Source organism: Rhododendron vialii, chromosome 12a (genome assembly GCF_030253575.1).
Source record: "Rhododendron vialii isolate Sample 1 chromosome 12a, ASM3025357v1".
In the NCBI taxonomy this organism is placed as follows: Eukaryota; Viridiplantae; Streptophyta; class Magnoliopsida; order Ericales; family Ericaceae; genus Rhododendron; species Rhododendron vialii.
The window spans coordinates 30,286,893-30,303,025 of NC_080568.1; the positions used below are offsets into that span (position 1 = coordinate 30,286,893).

Below are 16,133 nucleotides of genomic sequence, written 5' to 3' on the forward strand. Positions count from 1 at the left end.
AAATAAAAGTAAAGTACGTACTAGTACAATTTTCGTGTATAACACTAGTATTTTCGACTTGTTATACCAAATTAAAGATCTCTTCTTTAAATTGGTGATAATTTGTTTTTAAAATTTATACATGAAATACATACTGTATTTGTTTGGCCGATTAGGGAGTTAAGATTGAGTGATTAACGCTTCAATTCCAACCCAAAAAGATAGTGCTCCGTTAGGTATAGTTTATTGAGCTCGTCGGGTAGTTTTTCTTTAAGAAAAATCAAATTGATTGTCTATCGTGAGCTAACCGAGATTTCTTTTAAGAAAAATCAAATCGATCGATCGTTCCGCGATTGAATCATCATTCGTGTTTTTTAGCTTAACAAACTGAATATTTTCTATCTGAATCAATAAGAAATCACACCTAGAGTATGAAATTATTACTTTTCTTGATTTTTTTTTGTTATTTGTCAAAAAATCTTTTCATTCACATGTAGAGAGGAGCTGCATAAATGAAGATTATTGACTAAATTTAAAAAAAAGGAAAGAAACAAAAGGCTTTACATTTTGCTCTTTTTTTTCCTCACAAACTTACATTTTGCTTCTTTTTTTCTCACGAACTTATAAAAAATCTTGCTCATAGTCCCATGATAATTTTTTTCCAGTATCCAATGTGTCAAACAAAACTGATATATATGACCAAATTGAAAGAAGCCAAGATATTGTTCCATAAATTACAGTGAAAACGAAAGAAAAAATAAATCAAACGAAGCAGTTGCCTGGCTAGCCAAAAGACTCAAAACTGAAAATTCCCCTACATTTCCAGTATAAATAAAGGCTTTCTACAGCAAGAGGAAAAACTTCTGATGAGATTCTTGTATGCTTCGTGCAAAACTTTTGTTCCTAGACATCTTTGTAGCTTACCTATTCTTTTTCGCTTTCGCCAACTTTTTCTTCTTTTTCTTCACAGCCTTGGGCACTTTAGTCTTTCGAGCTTCCCTCTTCTCTTCTTTCACTTTCTTCTTGTTCTCTTTCCTAGCAGCTTTTCTATCAACAGGATCCAGTGTCTCATTTTCGTGTCCAGATTCCTTCCCTTCCGAATCGATTGAGGTTTCATCATCTTCGTCGTCGTCGTCGTCTGTTCCAGTCTCCGTTTCAGTATCATGCAAGTTAGAATCTTGTTTTATGTCACCCTCTTCCTGCTGGTGTTCTTTTTCGAGTGAAGGTTGAGCCATTGAAAGAGCATGTTTGAGTCCTGTAATAGTCTGATAGTATAGATCGCCAGTATCCTTCCCACTAGTAATCCGATCTATATCCGCCTCAACATTCTTCACGCTATCCAGCGTTTTTGGAATATATGACTAGACAGCACATCAAGCAAAAAGAAACAGAAACAAAACAATAAAAGAAGAATCAAATTCTGATGATTTTACCATTTAATTGATGAGCAAGGAGAACAAAGCGTTTTCCTTCCCATATGTTGGTTCCAATATCCCACCTCAGCTGTTTTGTTAAAGAAAAATATTTCCCCACCGTAACTGTTTCTAAATAATACTCCTTGTGAACTGAACCGGTAATAATCATAATAGAATAATAATTCATTTGCATTTCCTTCTCCGAACTTCAGTGTCGTAGAAGTATTCCCAGTTCAGTTAGTAGATTGGGTCCTAACAGCTGACCAACTGGTCCCTGATCTTTAGTACATCTTTCTCAAAATAATTTTTTTCGAAAAAAATGTTCCTGCCAATTGAGCATAAGGATCACTTGTTTAAAAAATCAAAAGAAAAATGGAGACAAATACACTTATCACAAGGAGTATACTGCTTTATAGATTACCTGCACAAACACAGAGTCTGCAATTTCATCTTCATGTGAAATCACATCTCCTCTTGCCAAAATCTTTTGTTGAACCTGAAACAAGTAAAAAGGAACAAGAAAAACAATAAGGTTTTGTGTGAAGATCTCTCTGAAGTATTAACCAATGCGAAGTTGGAAAATAAACTACCTCTTCCAAATAACTGTCCAGGGAGTCATCAGTTATAGAAGTATCAACAATGAAATCAAACAATTCCCGTATTGTCATCACAGCTACACCATGTTTTCTAAAGAAATCCTGCATTTGACAACATGATCAAATAAATTAAACGAACAGATTTTTTTTTTTTTTCTCCTCATTCAATTAATGCTCATTTTTTTTTATAGACATGAAGCCAAGTAGAAGATACTCACAGAAACATGAACACAATCCTCACGAAGAAAATCAAGAGCATGAGGATGGTCAAGGTCAACTGATTGAGAAACATCAATAATATACAAATGACCCTGCCAAAGAAGAGAACATTACTATACTGTGTTCGTGTTTATTTACAGAATCACCGAGGGCGCAAGAAACAAAGGCTCACCTCAGAATAGAGTATGTTATACTCGCTCAAGTCTCCATGCACTAGCTTGCACTTCTGATATAGCGTTCGCATTGCCATAATGATCTGAAAGATGTACCAACAATCATTGAACAATACAAGAAAACATACAATTCAAGAATCAATGTATCCTTGTTGTAAAGCTATGTAAATCGTAATTAGGCAACTGATTTCATTACATGAAGTGATGCCAAAATAACCTCTAATGAAGTCTTACTGCATGTTCGGCACACACCTGCAAATGATTAAATTCTACACATGACTCAGAAACGGGAATGGGATATGGATCAAGTGACATTTCCAAACACATCCTTAATGGTCATGTCCACAGAGAAAGGCAACAAAATATCATTTTTATTTCTCCATGTATCCTCTTCATATGCTTCCTACAAGGCTATATTTTCAAACGAAAGAAGCAAAGAGATCAGACACACCAGTAAAACTAATATGTGGTCTTGGGACTGTATTTCCTAGAAAATATGCACATAAACGAATTAGCAGTGGAGCACCCGATGAATAAGCTTGCACGGAGAAGCCCCCAGATGGATTTAAATAGAGTCAGGCAAGCAACTTGTGAGTAGTGGGAGATTAGGTTTAGCCAAATATTGAATTCAGTAGGTAGATATCTACACACCTCTACATAACCTTCACGTAACTTGTCAAGAGATAAAGCAGCATCTTTAAGTCGAGGTGCTGCCCAACCTGCCTTCCCTGATACACACAGAATTCACAAGAAATTTCAACCACTAAAAGCTAAATTTATTTCGGAAACCCAAAAGTGCACTCATTAAGTAGCACAGCCAACTCCCGAAAGGGGGAAAAATAACCAAGGACCCTGAGAGGCAGGGACGAAGCCGGGAATTAGACAATGGGGTGGCCAGGAAAAAGAATGATATTATACCAGCGAATTATAAATCCTTTTTAAAATTGTTATAATTGAAGTTATTTTGTAGCATCAAAATGAGTGAAGCCATGCCATATTTGAAGGAATACTCATGAAAGAGAGGGGCAACAAGAAAAATTCTAAGACAAGTACGGACCTCTTTTATGTAAACTATAAAAATCACCAAATTTACTGGGATAGCGCAATAAATACTAGAAACATGAGGGTGACCATGCCCACCACTGGGCCCCCTTCCAGCTTTGTCACTACTGAGAGGGGTAGCCTGAACGCAGCCTAATACTTTGGCGTAATAGTCACAAAATTGGATGTTCTCATACTTTGACCCTAAGTCACATAATTCGCGTGCGTGAGCGGAAGTGGAAGTGCGAGTGTGAAAGCATCTTTGAAACACATCACAACTTACTAAAATTCGCGAGAGCAAGAAATGAGAACTCAAGCCTAGTGCGAGGATTGAGAGCGGAGGCGCAGGGCATTTTGAAGGCTAATGTGACTAAGCGTTGAACCTACAATCTCCCACTTGGAAAACTAACCACGTACAATTGCAACAAGCAATGGCCCCTTTCGACCCTTTCTACGAAGTCCAACAAAAGAACAAAGCAAAAAAAGGAGATGAAAACTATAAAAAAATTCAAAATTCCAGCAATTAAACAACTTTTAGTGTACAACTCTGTCATGAATGAAGGAAGTACAGGTTGGCCTCAGCCCTAAACCTTTACCCAACACCACGATTCTTTGTAAGGATGGAGGATCCAAAACTAAAAGGTCATGCATATATTCTGGTGGGCAAGGGGTGCACATGGGTTGGTTTTGTCCAGGTTGATGCTCAACCTGGAAGTCAAAGACCTATATCAGCTATTTAAAATTCAACGCTTACCGAGACACCTGCAATTCTTAAAACATCTTCAAACTATTGCTGTTGGTTTTAAGTTTATCTCGATATCCTAGAATGTTGACTTACGCAGATCAAAAGGATCAATCACCCCAGTATCGCCCACATGATAATGCAATCACAAACAAAAAGCTTGCACTTATTTAGCTAGAACTTATGTGGGTCACCAGCCAATGTGGGATGACCCGAAAAGTGTGAAGCTGTGGAAGTGACAAAGCTTTAGCTATATGCCTCTATTAAAAACAAGTGGGTTTCTTGTAAGCACTGTGGGAAAAATGCATGTCACTTCAAGCTCGGCAACAAAATTATGTATCTATTGTGCATCTTTAAAAGTGCAAGAAAAAAATGTATGCTCGTATATACCCTACGTAAGCTTAAGTCTCGGGTTGATTCGCTCAAGACAACATGCCACCCATAACCAAATCAATTGTGTAGTTCTCTGAAATGGAGAACCAGGACCAGACCAATGGTCTGAAGAACCCAAACAAAAGTAACCATGGAAGGTGAGTGGGGTTCAGTTGTCGGATTAGTAAATGCTCATCTGGCATGCCTATTCTGCAATCTTACCATACACAATCACAAGCATCAAAGATTCTAAGCCACTAATAGGATATTGATATGGTTCAAAATGTTCTATAATTCATCGGATTCAAATTTGCTGTCCCTGAGATCATCGTTTATGTTAGCGAATGAACTGTGAAGAACATCAAATATATTACTACACCTTAGAGGAGAAGAGGAGGGGATGCCACTGTTAACTTGTGACCAGGTGAGCAAGGTGGGGAAATGACCCAAGTCACCCAAAATCTGGGTCACTCCTTTGCTCTGTCACTGACGCTTGTGTACCAAAATTGAACATACAAAAGTGAATACATATAACCGCAATACCTATGAACTCCATGACCAGAACATGAAGCCTCAATAGAAGAGGAGCAGGGCACCTAATTCCTGCTGCCTTTAGCCTGCAATCATTGCAAATGCACCAATTATCAGACATGACCTATGTCAATAGTTCTCACAAATAAACTCTTATTCACCAATACAACTAGCATTTTATCCTAATCCGTATAACTAAAAATCATCTCAAGTCCCTACGAATTTCACAAATTGTCCGGAATCCAACACAGGTTGAGTTATCAGCCGCCAGATATAGGAAAAGAACAGATTAACATCCCAGGTATCTCTTGTCCAACTGACCCCAGGACACCAACACTTTCCACAAAAGAAGCTCCTCAAGTGCTACTTGGAAATCCAGATGAACCAAAAGCCAAAGACGAGATTTACAAGAACTTTTCCTCTTGCAGGGAGCCCTACTCATACACTAAATACTACTGGAAGAATTCAATCCTGAGAACTTGTTGGAATGGAAATATTTTACTGAATCTAATTGCCACTCTTAAGACATAGGAAGAACAACCACTACAATGGAAGCTGAAGTTTAAAATTCTTGGAAAAAGAAGCAGATGTTATAAAAAAACGACGTAGTATATCTTCCAAGAACTGTAACTATGAAATAGCTGATCACTAGAATCAGCTAATCACATTCTACACACGGGGATTATCATCGAAGTTAACAGGACATAGATGAGTAAGCAATAGAGAACAATCACCAGCAATAAATAGCCTTGACGGCATTTACAAGTAATGGTGATTGGCCAGCATTAGCAAGAGTGGGACAACCTTTTACTACTCCAAACTCAAGACAAGTGAACACAAACACACGCTGATACTTTCCAGAAAAAGCAAAGCTTACAATGTCTTAAACTGCTATAATCTCTCTGTCACAAAAACTCATTTTGAATTAAAAAACACTGATCGCAAATTCACCAAAATAGGTCATCATAAATTTCCTCAAATACTCCAAAGCAAACTGTTTGTACTTGCTACCATACCCCTTAGAGAGAGAAACAGTACATAAGGAAAGTAAAAGCATTTGTAAGTAATGAATGACAGAAGAATACCTTATGCAGTAGGATAAGAAAAGGAATACCTAGCACACAAACTGTTCTGAGGTGAGCATATGAAAGTGGCAACAAAACAGAAAGGGCAGAAGGATTCACTGCCAACTTGCATTCACAGGCGTATCGCTTTGAGATGCTTAGTGGCTCAAGAGATACAAAAGCAAGTTCTTACTAACAAAATTTGAAGGCAAGAAGGTTCTGAGAATAATTCAGACAGCTAAGAATGACAATAACTTACTTGGACATTTAGCATAATTGGAACAAGTGTTTAAACATATCCACATTTGAACAGCGTGTTCAGAGTCCAAAACAATCTTTTTAACCCCATGTATCAACAAACAAAAGAAGTACCTAATAAGATTTCTCATTTCTTTCTCAGCCCATGTCTTGACCATCTTCCGGGGATTGTGCTTGCAGTAACCATGTCTGAAACGGTAATCGCCTTGTACGTACCGGTCTCTGTCCCTGAAGTTGTTAGAGAACTGAATCATGTTACTCTGCCATTGGCTGGACAAAGTACAATCTGGACAGTGGAACTCGAGCACAAAATGGAAATCCAATCATAATAGCGTGGCCATGTTGGTAGGAACATAGTAACCAAGTGCCCATTATTGATTAATGTAGTTGCGTATCACACTAGTAAGAAGTCATTGAGGTTTGAGGATCAATTCAGCTCAACCTTCTGTGACCTAAATATGAGCAATTAAGAACATGCAAGCTCTTGGTAAATTTCATCGTAAGTAACCATCTTTTCTGATCCCTTAACCATTAGTGCAATTACCAGGTAATTATACAAAAGACAAATTTCTAACATTTTAGATGCTTATATCACAATATCAAACTCCCTTGGCATTACAATTAGTGATTACGTAACGTTTAAGCGAACATGACCTAATATTAGATCATGAAAATACCGACAACACCGGAGCATTCAAAGTCAATATTAGGAGTAAAAAGTAAGTTCCACATAAGTCATTGCAACAAATTGAAGGGTCAAGGGACATACTTGAATACAAGAATAGAGGTTTTGTACACTTTGATTGCCAGTTCCTGACCATTAGACTTTGTAGCATGATATACGTTTGCCTGTTAGATAAAACAAGAATGAGCGATCATACACAGATGCTAAATTTAACAACTCAGAATAAAAGGCTCATAAGGACCAACACAGAAAAGCAACTTCTAGGTAGTACTGCATTACATACTTCTTTCCCCGTTGAAATGCAGCCATTTATATCATGGAATAGTCCACGATTTAACATTTTGAACAAGACCATTCGAGTTCGAGGATCAATTGCCTGAAAAAACAAGACAAAAGTTTAGTCACAATAATAACGTCCTTAAATGTGACTTCCGGTTTCACCATATGTTTGGAAATATGCAAATAGAAAAGTGAAAGTAAGAACCTGCGGATCAACAATAATCTTAATTAAGATGGTTTACATGCACAAGAGGCCAAGTACGCTTACAAACGTACTGTGGTTGAATAGCATCAGACAACAGTTTTCATCGTCTATTAACAGAGAGTATAAACTATAAAGCCACTCATAGCGACTCAGATGCTCTTTTTTATTACTATTATTCAGGTTTTAACAAGAAGGTTATGGAAGATAGCGATTTATATTACCAATCGGATATTTTCTATACAATACAAAAAGTACTCGGACTATACACTTTATGTCCTATCCTAGCAACTCTAGTGCCTCTTTCATCTCTTTGTTCACCTTTTCATACCAAATAGACAAAACTTAGTCAAAACACAATATTTATTAATATGTACTACGGTCTTTTTCTTTAATTAACGCCATTTTCCTTTCTGGACTTATTGCTACTGTGTGACTTGAGTTGTTTCATCAGCATTGAGTTAAGAAATTAATTATCTATGGTAATTAAATCATATTGACATGTTTCAGATACGTTACAGCATTTGCGTTGAGGGTGCAAAGAGAATAAATAAGACAGAAATTTATGCCTGCTCTAACACAGAGTATGCTTTATTTCCCGTTCCAGTGGATTATTCAGGGATTCTTTCAAGGAGAGAGTCTTGTCATGCAGCACAAAGCGGCAAGGATTTCACAATACAAAGAAACAAGTTGTTTTTTGTGATTGCACATTAACCTGAAGTGAAGCGATAGCGTCAAGATTTTTTTGTTTCATCACCCAATGAGAATTATTCCATTACAGAAAAGATCTACAAAATCTAGTAGAACAGCTTTGTAAATGGAAAAGAGCTAATCGTTTCATTTTGTTGAGAAAAATGGGAAACTACATGTAATAACAGGTAAAAGAAAATAAAGCCACCTTTGTCTACTTGGACCTTAAATATCAAGTCTTTTGTTGAGGAAAAAAAAAAAAGGAAACTACTTTTGATAACAGGCAAAGGAAAATAAAGCCAACTTTGTCTACTTGGACCTTAAATGATGCAGAAATACTTGACTAGGAATTCTGGGATGTAATATATCACTTTTGTCAGATGCATACTTTGCAAGTCTTTGGTAAAAAGATAGCAATTCCTTTTTATGTATACTTAAAAAAAATAACCGATTATTAGAAAACTTAACAATCATTACAGAGGTTGAAATCCATAAAGAACATAGATTTGATTAAAAATAGTTACGCAAAATATAATGAGCTAAATATTCCAATTTAAGAGGGGAAAAAGGTGCAGTAACACCCTGAGATAGCCTATAAACCAAGGCTGCAACGCATTGTTCTTAACCTGCTCGACAGTAGCACGATCTGCTTTCTCTGTAGTTTTAGTTTTACCGATGGCCAATAATGAGCTAAATATTCCAATTTAAGAGGGGAAAAGGTGCAGTTACACCCTGAGATAGCCTATAAATCAAGGCTGCAACGCATTGTTCTTAACCTGCTCGACAGTAGCACGATCTGCTTTCTCTGTAGTTTTGGTTTTACCGATGGCCATCTCTCGAACACTTCCACGAATTGCAGTTGTGACAGAATTTGACATGCCAACATTCAGCCTCCCTTCCCATTCCTGCACCATCAAAGGAATCATAGTTCGAGGATTACAAATTTACAATATTAAATGGTCGTTGATCCTTCAGACCTGTCCCCACAAACTGGGCACAATAGAATACAAATGCCAATTCAATTGCAGTGGCAAAAAGAAGACACACAATAGTATCAATGCCAAGGGCTTAACATCAGGTCTACAGAATCTGTCAAGGCATCACTTCTCGACACAGACAAGCTGTTTTGACATAATTTCACCATTAAAAACTATTTGCATAACATATTTCACAATTTAGCTTCTTCATCCTTCCTGGAAGTGACTGGAAATATGAATTGCTCCGTAGATGTTAGGACTCTAGACAATAGCAAGTCCCAGTGGCTATTGGGAACTGTCAAAGCCTAATCACCTACTTGAGTTTAAGAAAAGGCATTCCAAAGACCTAGATAGACAAACCAAAATTTATCAATATCTATTTTTTTTAACCTTTTCAGTGATCAATAAAATACATGTTCTCAGATTTCAAAAAAGTGCTTCCCCCAACTATAAGACAAACTGTTATCTAAGCAGATTAATTGTCTTTGTCAAAGAATGATGACTCTAAGATTCACGAATAATAACTACTTTTGGACATATACTTCATTTTATTTGGGTCAACACTTCTACATGTTTTATAGACCCAAAACATAGCTCCCATGATGTACAGTCAGTGTTGCAAAAAACAGAAGGAAGATACATTCATATACACTTTTTGTGTGTGCACCTCTAAAGGTGAAGCTCTTATATGATGGGAGAACTTCTGGTTCCGGTTTGAGAGAGGTTGAAGCGAAGATGTATTGGGGCGAGAATGAACCCCCCCATGAGCATTGGGACGCCTGGCTTGGAGTGTAAAAGCTCCTTCAACAGCTTCATCATCATCCTTAGAGTCCAAGTAGTCAAGAGCGTCTCCAATTTCAGAGTCAGAAGACCATGAAAGCTCATCCTCTTCTTCTTCTTCTTCTTCATCCTCAACTCCATCCACTACAACCACTTTTTTTTCTTTTTCTCCATCAATCGACATAGCTATTCTATCAACGAAGCTCCTCGCGTGTGGTTTTCCCAACCTACTCTTCCTCCCCTTGCTGTGACAGGAAAAATTTCCAGTCCCAAATTTCAAAACCTGCACATCACGAAAATCCTTTGGATTGTGAGAAAGGGTGGGAAAATAGAAGAAAAAATAATCTTTTCACTTGTTTGAATAACTAAAGGGGGGTGAAACTTTGATGAGAAACAATGATAAATGAAGGAAAAAGATGGATGTTGGTAAGATTTGGTGAGAAACCGCAATGCTTCTTTTCTCTCCAGTTCTCGCAATCTAAAGGGGCAAGGGCCTGTTACCCATTGGGACGAAGGGATTTGGTGAGGAAATAAAGGATTATAGCTTCTCACCATTAATGGTGAGAAACAAAATGGACTTTCTATATATTCGCCATTTCTTGTCATTTGCAACTCTTTCATTAAACAGGGAAGCCTGACAAACTAGAACGTCTACAAACACATATAATCTTGAAAAAGGGACATGGAGTTACCTGACAAACTAGAACGTCTACAAATACATATAATTTCTAAGAACTTATCAATTGTGAGCAAAAACTCGAATCCAAAGCGCCCAAAAAGTAAAGATCAACTAGCTCAAAATGATGCAGAAAAACCCCAAATTCAACACAAGCAGGCACAAACTTTCAATTCTCCCTGTGAACACAACAAAAAAGGAGTAATTTTCGATCAATCAAAACTTTCAATACTCCGTGTGAATTTGGACAGATAATTTCAGCAAAATTTTTGAATTCTGATGATAAGCCAAAGCGCCAAAAAAGGAAAGATCAGCTAGCCCGAACACAAAATCACCAAGAATAGCCCCAAAATTGAAAACTCGCACAGCATACATTAACAAAGTGGATAAAAATCCAACTTTGAATGTCAAGGCAAGTTTGGACAGAAACTTTTAAGCGAAATTCCCGAATCTGATAAAAACACAGCTCTCCACGAAATGTTCGCAGAATAGATGCATTTGACCACTTAAAAATCAAAATAAGCAGCGGAATTGAAGTTAAAATTCTGACTTCCAACGGACGAGGACGAGCTATCCGTGTGTAATAACTTTTCCTTTTCTTTTTTTCTTTTCTTTGCATAAAGGCTTCGAAGGAGAAGGAAAACCCAAATCCTACAGCACCGAAAAAGCCCCAAATTCAACACAAACTCGCACAGTATACAGCGTCAAAATGGGGGAAAAAATCCCAACTTTGAACGTCAAAGACAACTTATCAAAGGATCGAAGCCTGAACTAGTTCCCAAACACAAAATTCAACGGTTCAACCCAAGGAAAAAGAAAGAAAAAAAGGAGAAAACAAAGAACACGCACCTTGAACAGCATACATTATCAAAATGGATAAAAATCCCAACTTTTTTTATTTTTCGGTAAATAAAATTTTATTAAGCACCAAGAAAACTCAATACAACACACAGGGCTTAACCGTAGAAACCAACATACAACTCCACGGTGAGGGGAGGCCACGGACTAAGGTGAGATGTACCTGTTCTGATCGTCGCCGGAGCCTCCGATCGTTGCCGGAGCTTCTGAGCTTTAGTCGATTTAAGATTAGGGTTTAGGGGTGGTTTTTCTGATCGATTAGAAATTTACAGGTCGTTTGGATGGAGGGGATCGAGAGAGAAGAAAAGAAATTGATGGAATTGGTACTCTCTACCTTGTTTGGATAGCCAAAAGGGTGAGAAATGGTGAGAGAAGGAGGGGAAGGGTGAGAATGAGGAACCCCTTAAAACCCCAATTTTGTTTCTCACCAATATTGGTGAGATTCCGTGAGAAAAGATGCTGGCAGAAGTTCAAATTTTTATGTTTCCAATTTTACCCCTCCTAATTTAGCAAAATTGCATCAACGTTTCATCTTCTCTCATTTCACCTTCCCTCCATTTCTTCCCTCCACTGCTACACCCTATTTTTTCCCTCCACCCGCCATTTTTTCTCCAGCCTTTTTCCCTCCATTGCAAAGAGAGCTCTCACCCTTCTCAGGTTAAACCTCTTTTCTTTTTTGCTTCACTGTTTTATTCCTGATCGGCAATTTTTTTTCCGCAATTTTTTTTAGATCGCCTTTTTGGTTCACTGTTTGTGTTTGTGTATGTATCCATATATCTATACATACGCCTATATATTCAACAAAGATTCAGTATGTGATTGTGATTGAGTAGTGATTTTTACCTCGACTGTTTTACTATTTTCGACTGACATTCCTCTGTTCGTGTGTGTAAATGTGTGTTTTTGACTGTGTGTGTGGATTTCTCTGCTGGATTCGACTGAAATTGTTCACTTAATTTTTTGGTTGCTTTTCTTAACTTTACATTGGTGAATTTTGTGGCAATGAACATTTCATTGTGCTTTAAAAATAGGATAAATGAATAGGCAAAAGAATTCATTCGGTGTGTGGAATCGACGGCGACAATTAGCCGCTGTTCAAGCTCTTGGCTATGTGGTATATTGGTATTTGCATCGAAAATACCGGCAAAAATATTGTCACCGCATCATACTAGGTATGGACAATGAAAAAGTTCGAGATGACTTAATTACCCGACTTCAATTTCAATTTAAAAAGTCTCATCGTGATATTATTCGTATGGGGCCACATGCATTTCAACATTTGTGTGACCTTCTTGAGCGATTTGGTGGGCTGGAACCTACAAAGCATGTGACTATTGAGGAACAAGTCGCAAAGGGTCTTTACTTGTTATCACACAGTGCAACAAATAGTGAAGTTTCTTTTATCTTCCGGCGCTCTGGTGAAACAATAAGTCGCCATTTTCATAGATTCTTAAGAGCTGTGATATCAATGGAAGAATACTTTCTTAAGCAACCTGATGGCTCACAAGTTCCTTTGGAAATATCAAGTAGTAACCGGTTCTACCCATATTTTAAGGTAACAAGTATGTACTCAGATGTTAAACTTTCAATGGAACATTGCCTACAAACTTTTACTTAAGATAAAGTGTTTTGATATTTATATTAGGATTGTGTTGGGGCACTTGATGGAACACATGTTGGTGTCAAAGTCTCTAACAAGGATGCGCCAAGATATCGCGGTAGAAAAGGTTACCCGACACTAAATGTTCTAGCTGCTTGTACATTTGACTTGAGGTTCACTTATGTCCTACCTGAATGGGAGGGGACTGCATCTGATTCAAGGATAATAAAAAATGCACTTACAAGAGAAGATAAGCTCAGAATTCCCAAGGGTAATTCATTCTTAGATGAATTCCAATTTTTTCAAACATTACACTATAGTATTGTAGTGATGCATTTTTTTGTTTAATAGGCAAATACTATCTTGTTGATGCTGGATACATGTTAAGGAGCGGGCTTATTGCTCCTTATAGAGGTGTGCATTATCACTTGAAAGAGTACTCCAAATGTCCACCAAAAAATGCTCGTGAATTGTTTAACCTTCGACATGCTTCTTTACGCAATGCAATTGAGAGAGCATTTGGTGTGGTGAAGAAGCGGTTCCCTATTATAGGAAACGCTCAACCTAATTACTCCGTTGACACACAATCTGATATCATTCTAGCTTGTTGCATTATACATAACTTTTTGATGGGTGTGGATCCGGATGAAGAACTTATTGCTGAAGTAGATCGAGAACTTGAAAGGCGACCTGTACCGAGAAATGAAGAGCAAGCACCAATGGATAATGATGAAGACGCAAAACGAGTTGAACTCATAAGGAATATGATTGCAGCTAACATGTGGTCTGACTATGTAACCAATGGAGATTGATAATCAAGTACTTGCATGTTTCTATTAATTGCATGTCACAGATTTTTGGAGCTGAATGTATTTCCATCTTGCAAGTGTTTTAGTATGGAGAACTTTGCTACCTTGTATGCAGTTTTTATCTGTCATTGCTGAATGCATCTCTTAATTAACCCTTATTTTCTTTACTTGTACTTGCGGCAATACTTGTAGATTTTCAATGGGTAAGAAAAAACTAACCAATGAGGATGGTAAGAAGGTTGAGAGGTTTATGTGGACACATCAAATGGATGATGCACTGATTGATGCTCTATACAACCAACACGCAGAAGGAAATAGGGTGAATCAAACATTTACAACGCTTGCTTATGATAACATTCTAAAGGAACTACGGGAGGCATTCAACATGGAAATGGAATTGGATAAGACCAAAATTAGGAATAGACTGAAAACAATCGAGGAGCACTTTGGTGAGTGCTATGATTTATTTAAGAATAGGACAAGTGGATTTGCTTGGAGCCCGGTAACAAGGACGTTCAATGCTGAGCCTGAAGTTTGGAAAGAATTGATAGCGGTATGTGTTTTAATCATACTCACTTTAGAGTCTCATTATTTGTTTTCATTATACTTTATTTATGCAATCTCTAATTTATTCCATGTTTTTCTAGGTGCAACCAAGTGCTGAAAAATGGATGACTACACCCATTAGCAATTATGAAAAGCTGGCTGAAATCTTTGGAAAAGATAGGGCCAATGGCGAAGGTGCAGAAACTGCCAAAGAGAAACTCCGTCGCTGGTCTAACTCAACAACTGATGCTCCTACAGACACAATTGAAAGCGTTGATCACAAGGTGTCTCAGAATGAAGCGACATTGGAGAACTATATTAATCTTGACGAGGTTGATATGTCATCTGCTAAAAATGAATCATCTTCCAAGAAAAAGAGAAGGCTGCCACGTGGAGAACGTGCAGAAGTTGAGGAAATAAAGATAGCTATGGAAGATATAGCATCAGCTATAAGAGAGGGTAATGCTGTGATGGAGAAAGCTCATGGCTGTGTTTCAACCGGACAACTCCATAAGGCACTTGAAGAAATCGGAATTGAGCCGTACAAACGCACTGAATCATACCTTTTCCTTATTAACAAGCCTGAGAGAATGATGGCATTTTTTGGTTCCCCGGTGGAGTATCGCAATGAAACTTTGGAGTACATGATGTTTGATGCCCAACAGCATTTCTAACTGAGCTACGGAGGACATAACCTTGGTGATAATCTAGTAATTGAGACAGTTTACGTTAATTGAGACAGTTTACGTTGAAATATTGCAAGTATTTTGTGGAAACTTCGCAAGTATTTTGTGGAATTTTTTTGACTGTTTTGTGGCAACTAGTTTATCTCTACTGAGGTCTGGGGTAATTGCAGACATTATATTAGAGCTTACTTGTGTTATCCTTGGTGATACCAGGATTTTTTGTGGTATCCAATTATATTAGAGCTTGCTCCAGTACTTTTGCTCCTATGTAGTCTTGTTGCTTGTTTGTGCCTTATCTTAAAGCAGCTGGTTGTTCGTTGTTACATTTTCACTTTGGTGGAGTGAGAGCAGTGGAAGGGCAATCACCATTTTTGCCTTGCAAAGAAGCAAGGAAGTCGTATTTGAAAAGAAAGGTTATATTGCGAAAATTTTATATGGCACTCTCTTTTCTTTTCTCCCATATTGTCCAGCCAAATAAGATTGGTGTGAAATGATGAGAAACCATTCTCTTTTCTATTTGTCCATCCAAATGAGACGGTGAGAAACCACATTCCTTTCTTTTCTTTTCTCACTAGTAAGGGAGAACACACCCCTTTCTTTTCTTTTCTCAACCTTCCATCCAAAGGGGCTGTTAGGGCTGACGCCTGACCGGCTGAGTTGAGAGTTGAGACATGTATATTCGCGAACTTTACCCTCTGTCTTTTAAATATTACCAGTTTACCACCAAAACTTTATTTTGAATTGTTGTACAAAAGCTTCGAATTCAAACCTTTTATGTTTTTTTTCTTTTGTAAAATACTAAAATGTTATGAATTTCAGGTGATTGTGTACTTATAGATGTCCGGTTAAAATAATTTTTGGTAACTTAAGTATCTTGACAAGATCTAAAATATGGTTGGTTTGAATTATGAAATTAACGCCGATATCGGGATGCAAAGGGGTGAATTGCACCCTT

The 16,133-nt window shown here is 37.5% G+C and overlaps 3 protein-coding genes across 6 annotated transcripts; 2 read left to right on the plus strand and 1 right to left on the minus strand.

Moving 5' to 3' along the window:
- Positions 1 to 654: 654 nt before the first annotated feature.
- Positions 655 to 12,171, minus strand: LOC131311130 (uncharacterized). Of its 4 annotated transcripts, none has more exons than XM_058338463.1 (13): positions 11,701 to 12,171; positions 9,891 to 10,286; positions 9,023 to 9,151; positions 7,359 to 7,451; positions 7,160 to 7,239; positions 6,505 to 6,618; positions 5,081 to 5,154; positions 3,034 to 3,110; positions 2,382 to 2,465; positions 2,209 to 2,301; positions 1,985 to 2,092; positions 1,816 to 1,890; positions 655 to 1,340 (listed from the first exon to the last, which is right to left on the minus strand). In XM_058338463.1, the coding sequence occupies exons 2-13, from the start codon at positions 10,185 to 10,187 to the stop codon at positions 900 to 902; spliced, it is 1,665 nt and encodes a 554-aa protein (XP_058194446.1). In that variant the 5' UTR covers positions 10,188 to 10,286; positions 11,701 to 12,171; the 3' UTR covers positions 655 to 899. The 4 variants fall into 4 exon arrangements, with proteins under 4 accessions (XP_058194446.1, XP_058194447.1, XP_058194448.1 ...); XM_058338464.1 differs by lacking the exon at positions 11,701 to 12,171 and adding an exon at positions 10,696 to 10,853; XM_058338465.1 differs by lacking the exons at positions 9,023 to 9,151; positions 9,891 to 10,286; positions 11,701 to 12,171 and adding an exon at positions 8,873 to 8,941.
- Positions 12,172 to 12,427: 256 nt separating this feature from the next.
- LOC131311131 (uncharacterized protein At2g29880-like) lies at positions 12,428 to 15,660 on the plus strand. The gene is made up of 3 exons (XM_058338467.1): positions 12,428 to 14,499; positions 14,594 to 15,214; positions 15,256 to 15,660. The coding sequence occupies exons 1-2, from the start codon at positions 14,146 to 14,148 to the stop codon at positions 15,164 to 15,166; spliced, it is 927 nt and encodes a 308-aa protein (XP_058194450.1). The 5' UTR covers positions 12,428 to 14,145; the 3' UTR covers positions 15,167 to 15,214; positions 15,256 to 15,660.
- LOC131309660 (uncharacterized) lies at positions 12,793 to 13,949 on the plus strand. Its single transcript, XM_058336263.1, has 3 exons — positions 12,793 to 13,092; positions 13,183 to 13,408; positions 13,489 to 13,949. The coding sequence occupies exons 1-3, from the start codon at positions 12,793 to 12,795 to the stop codon at positions 13,947 to 13,949; spliced, it is 987 nt and encodes a 328-aa protein (XP_058192246.1).
- Positions 15,661 to 16,133: the final 473 nt, after the last annotated feature.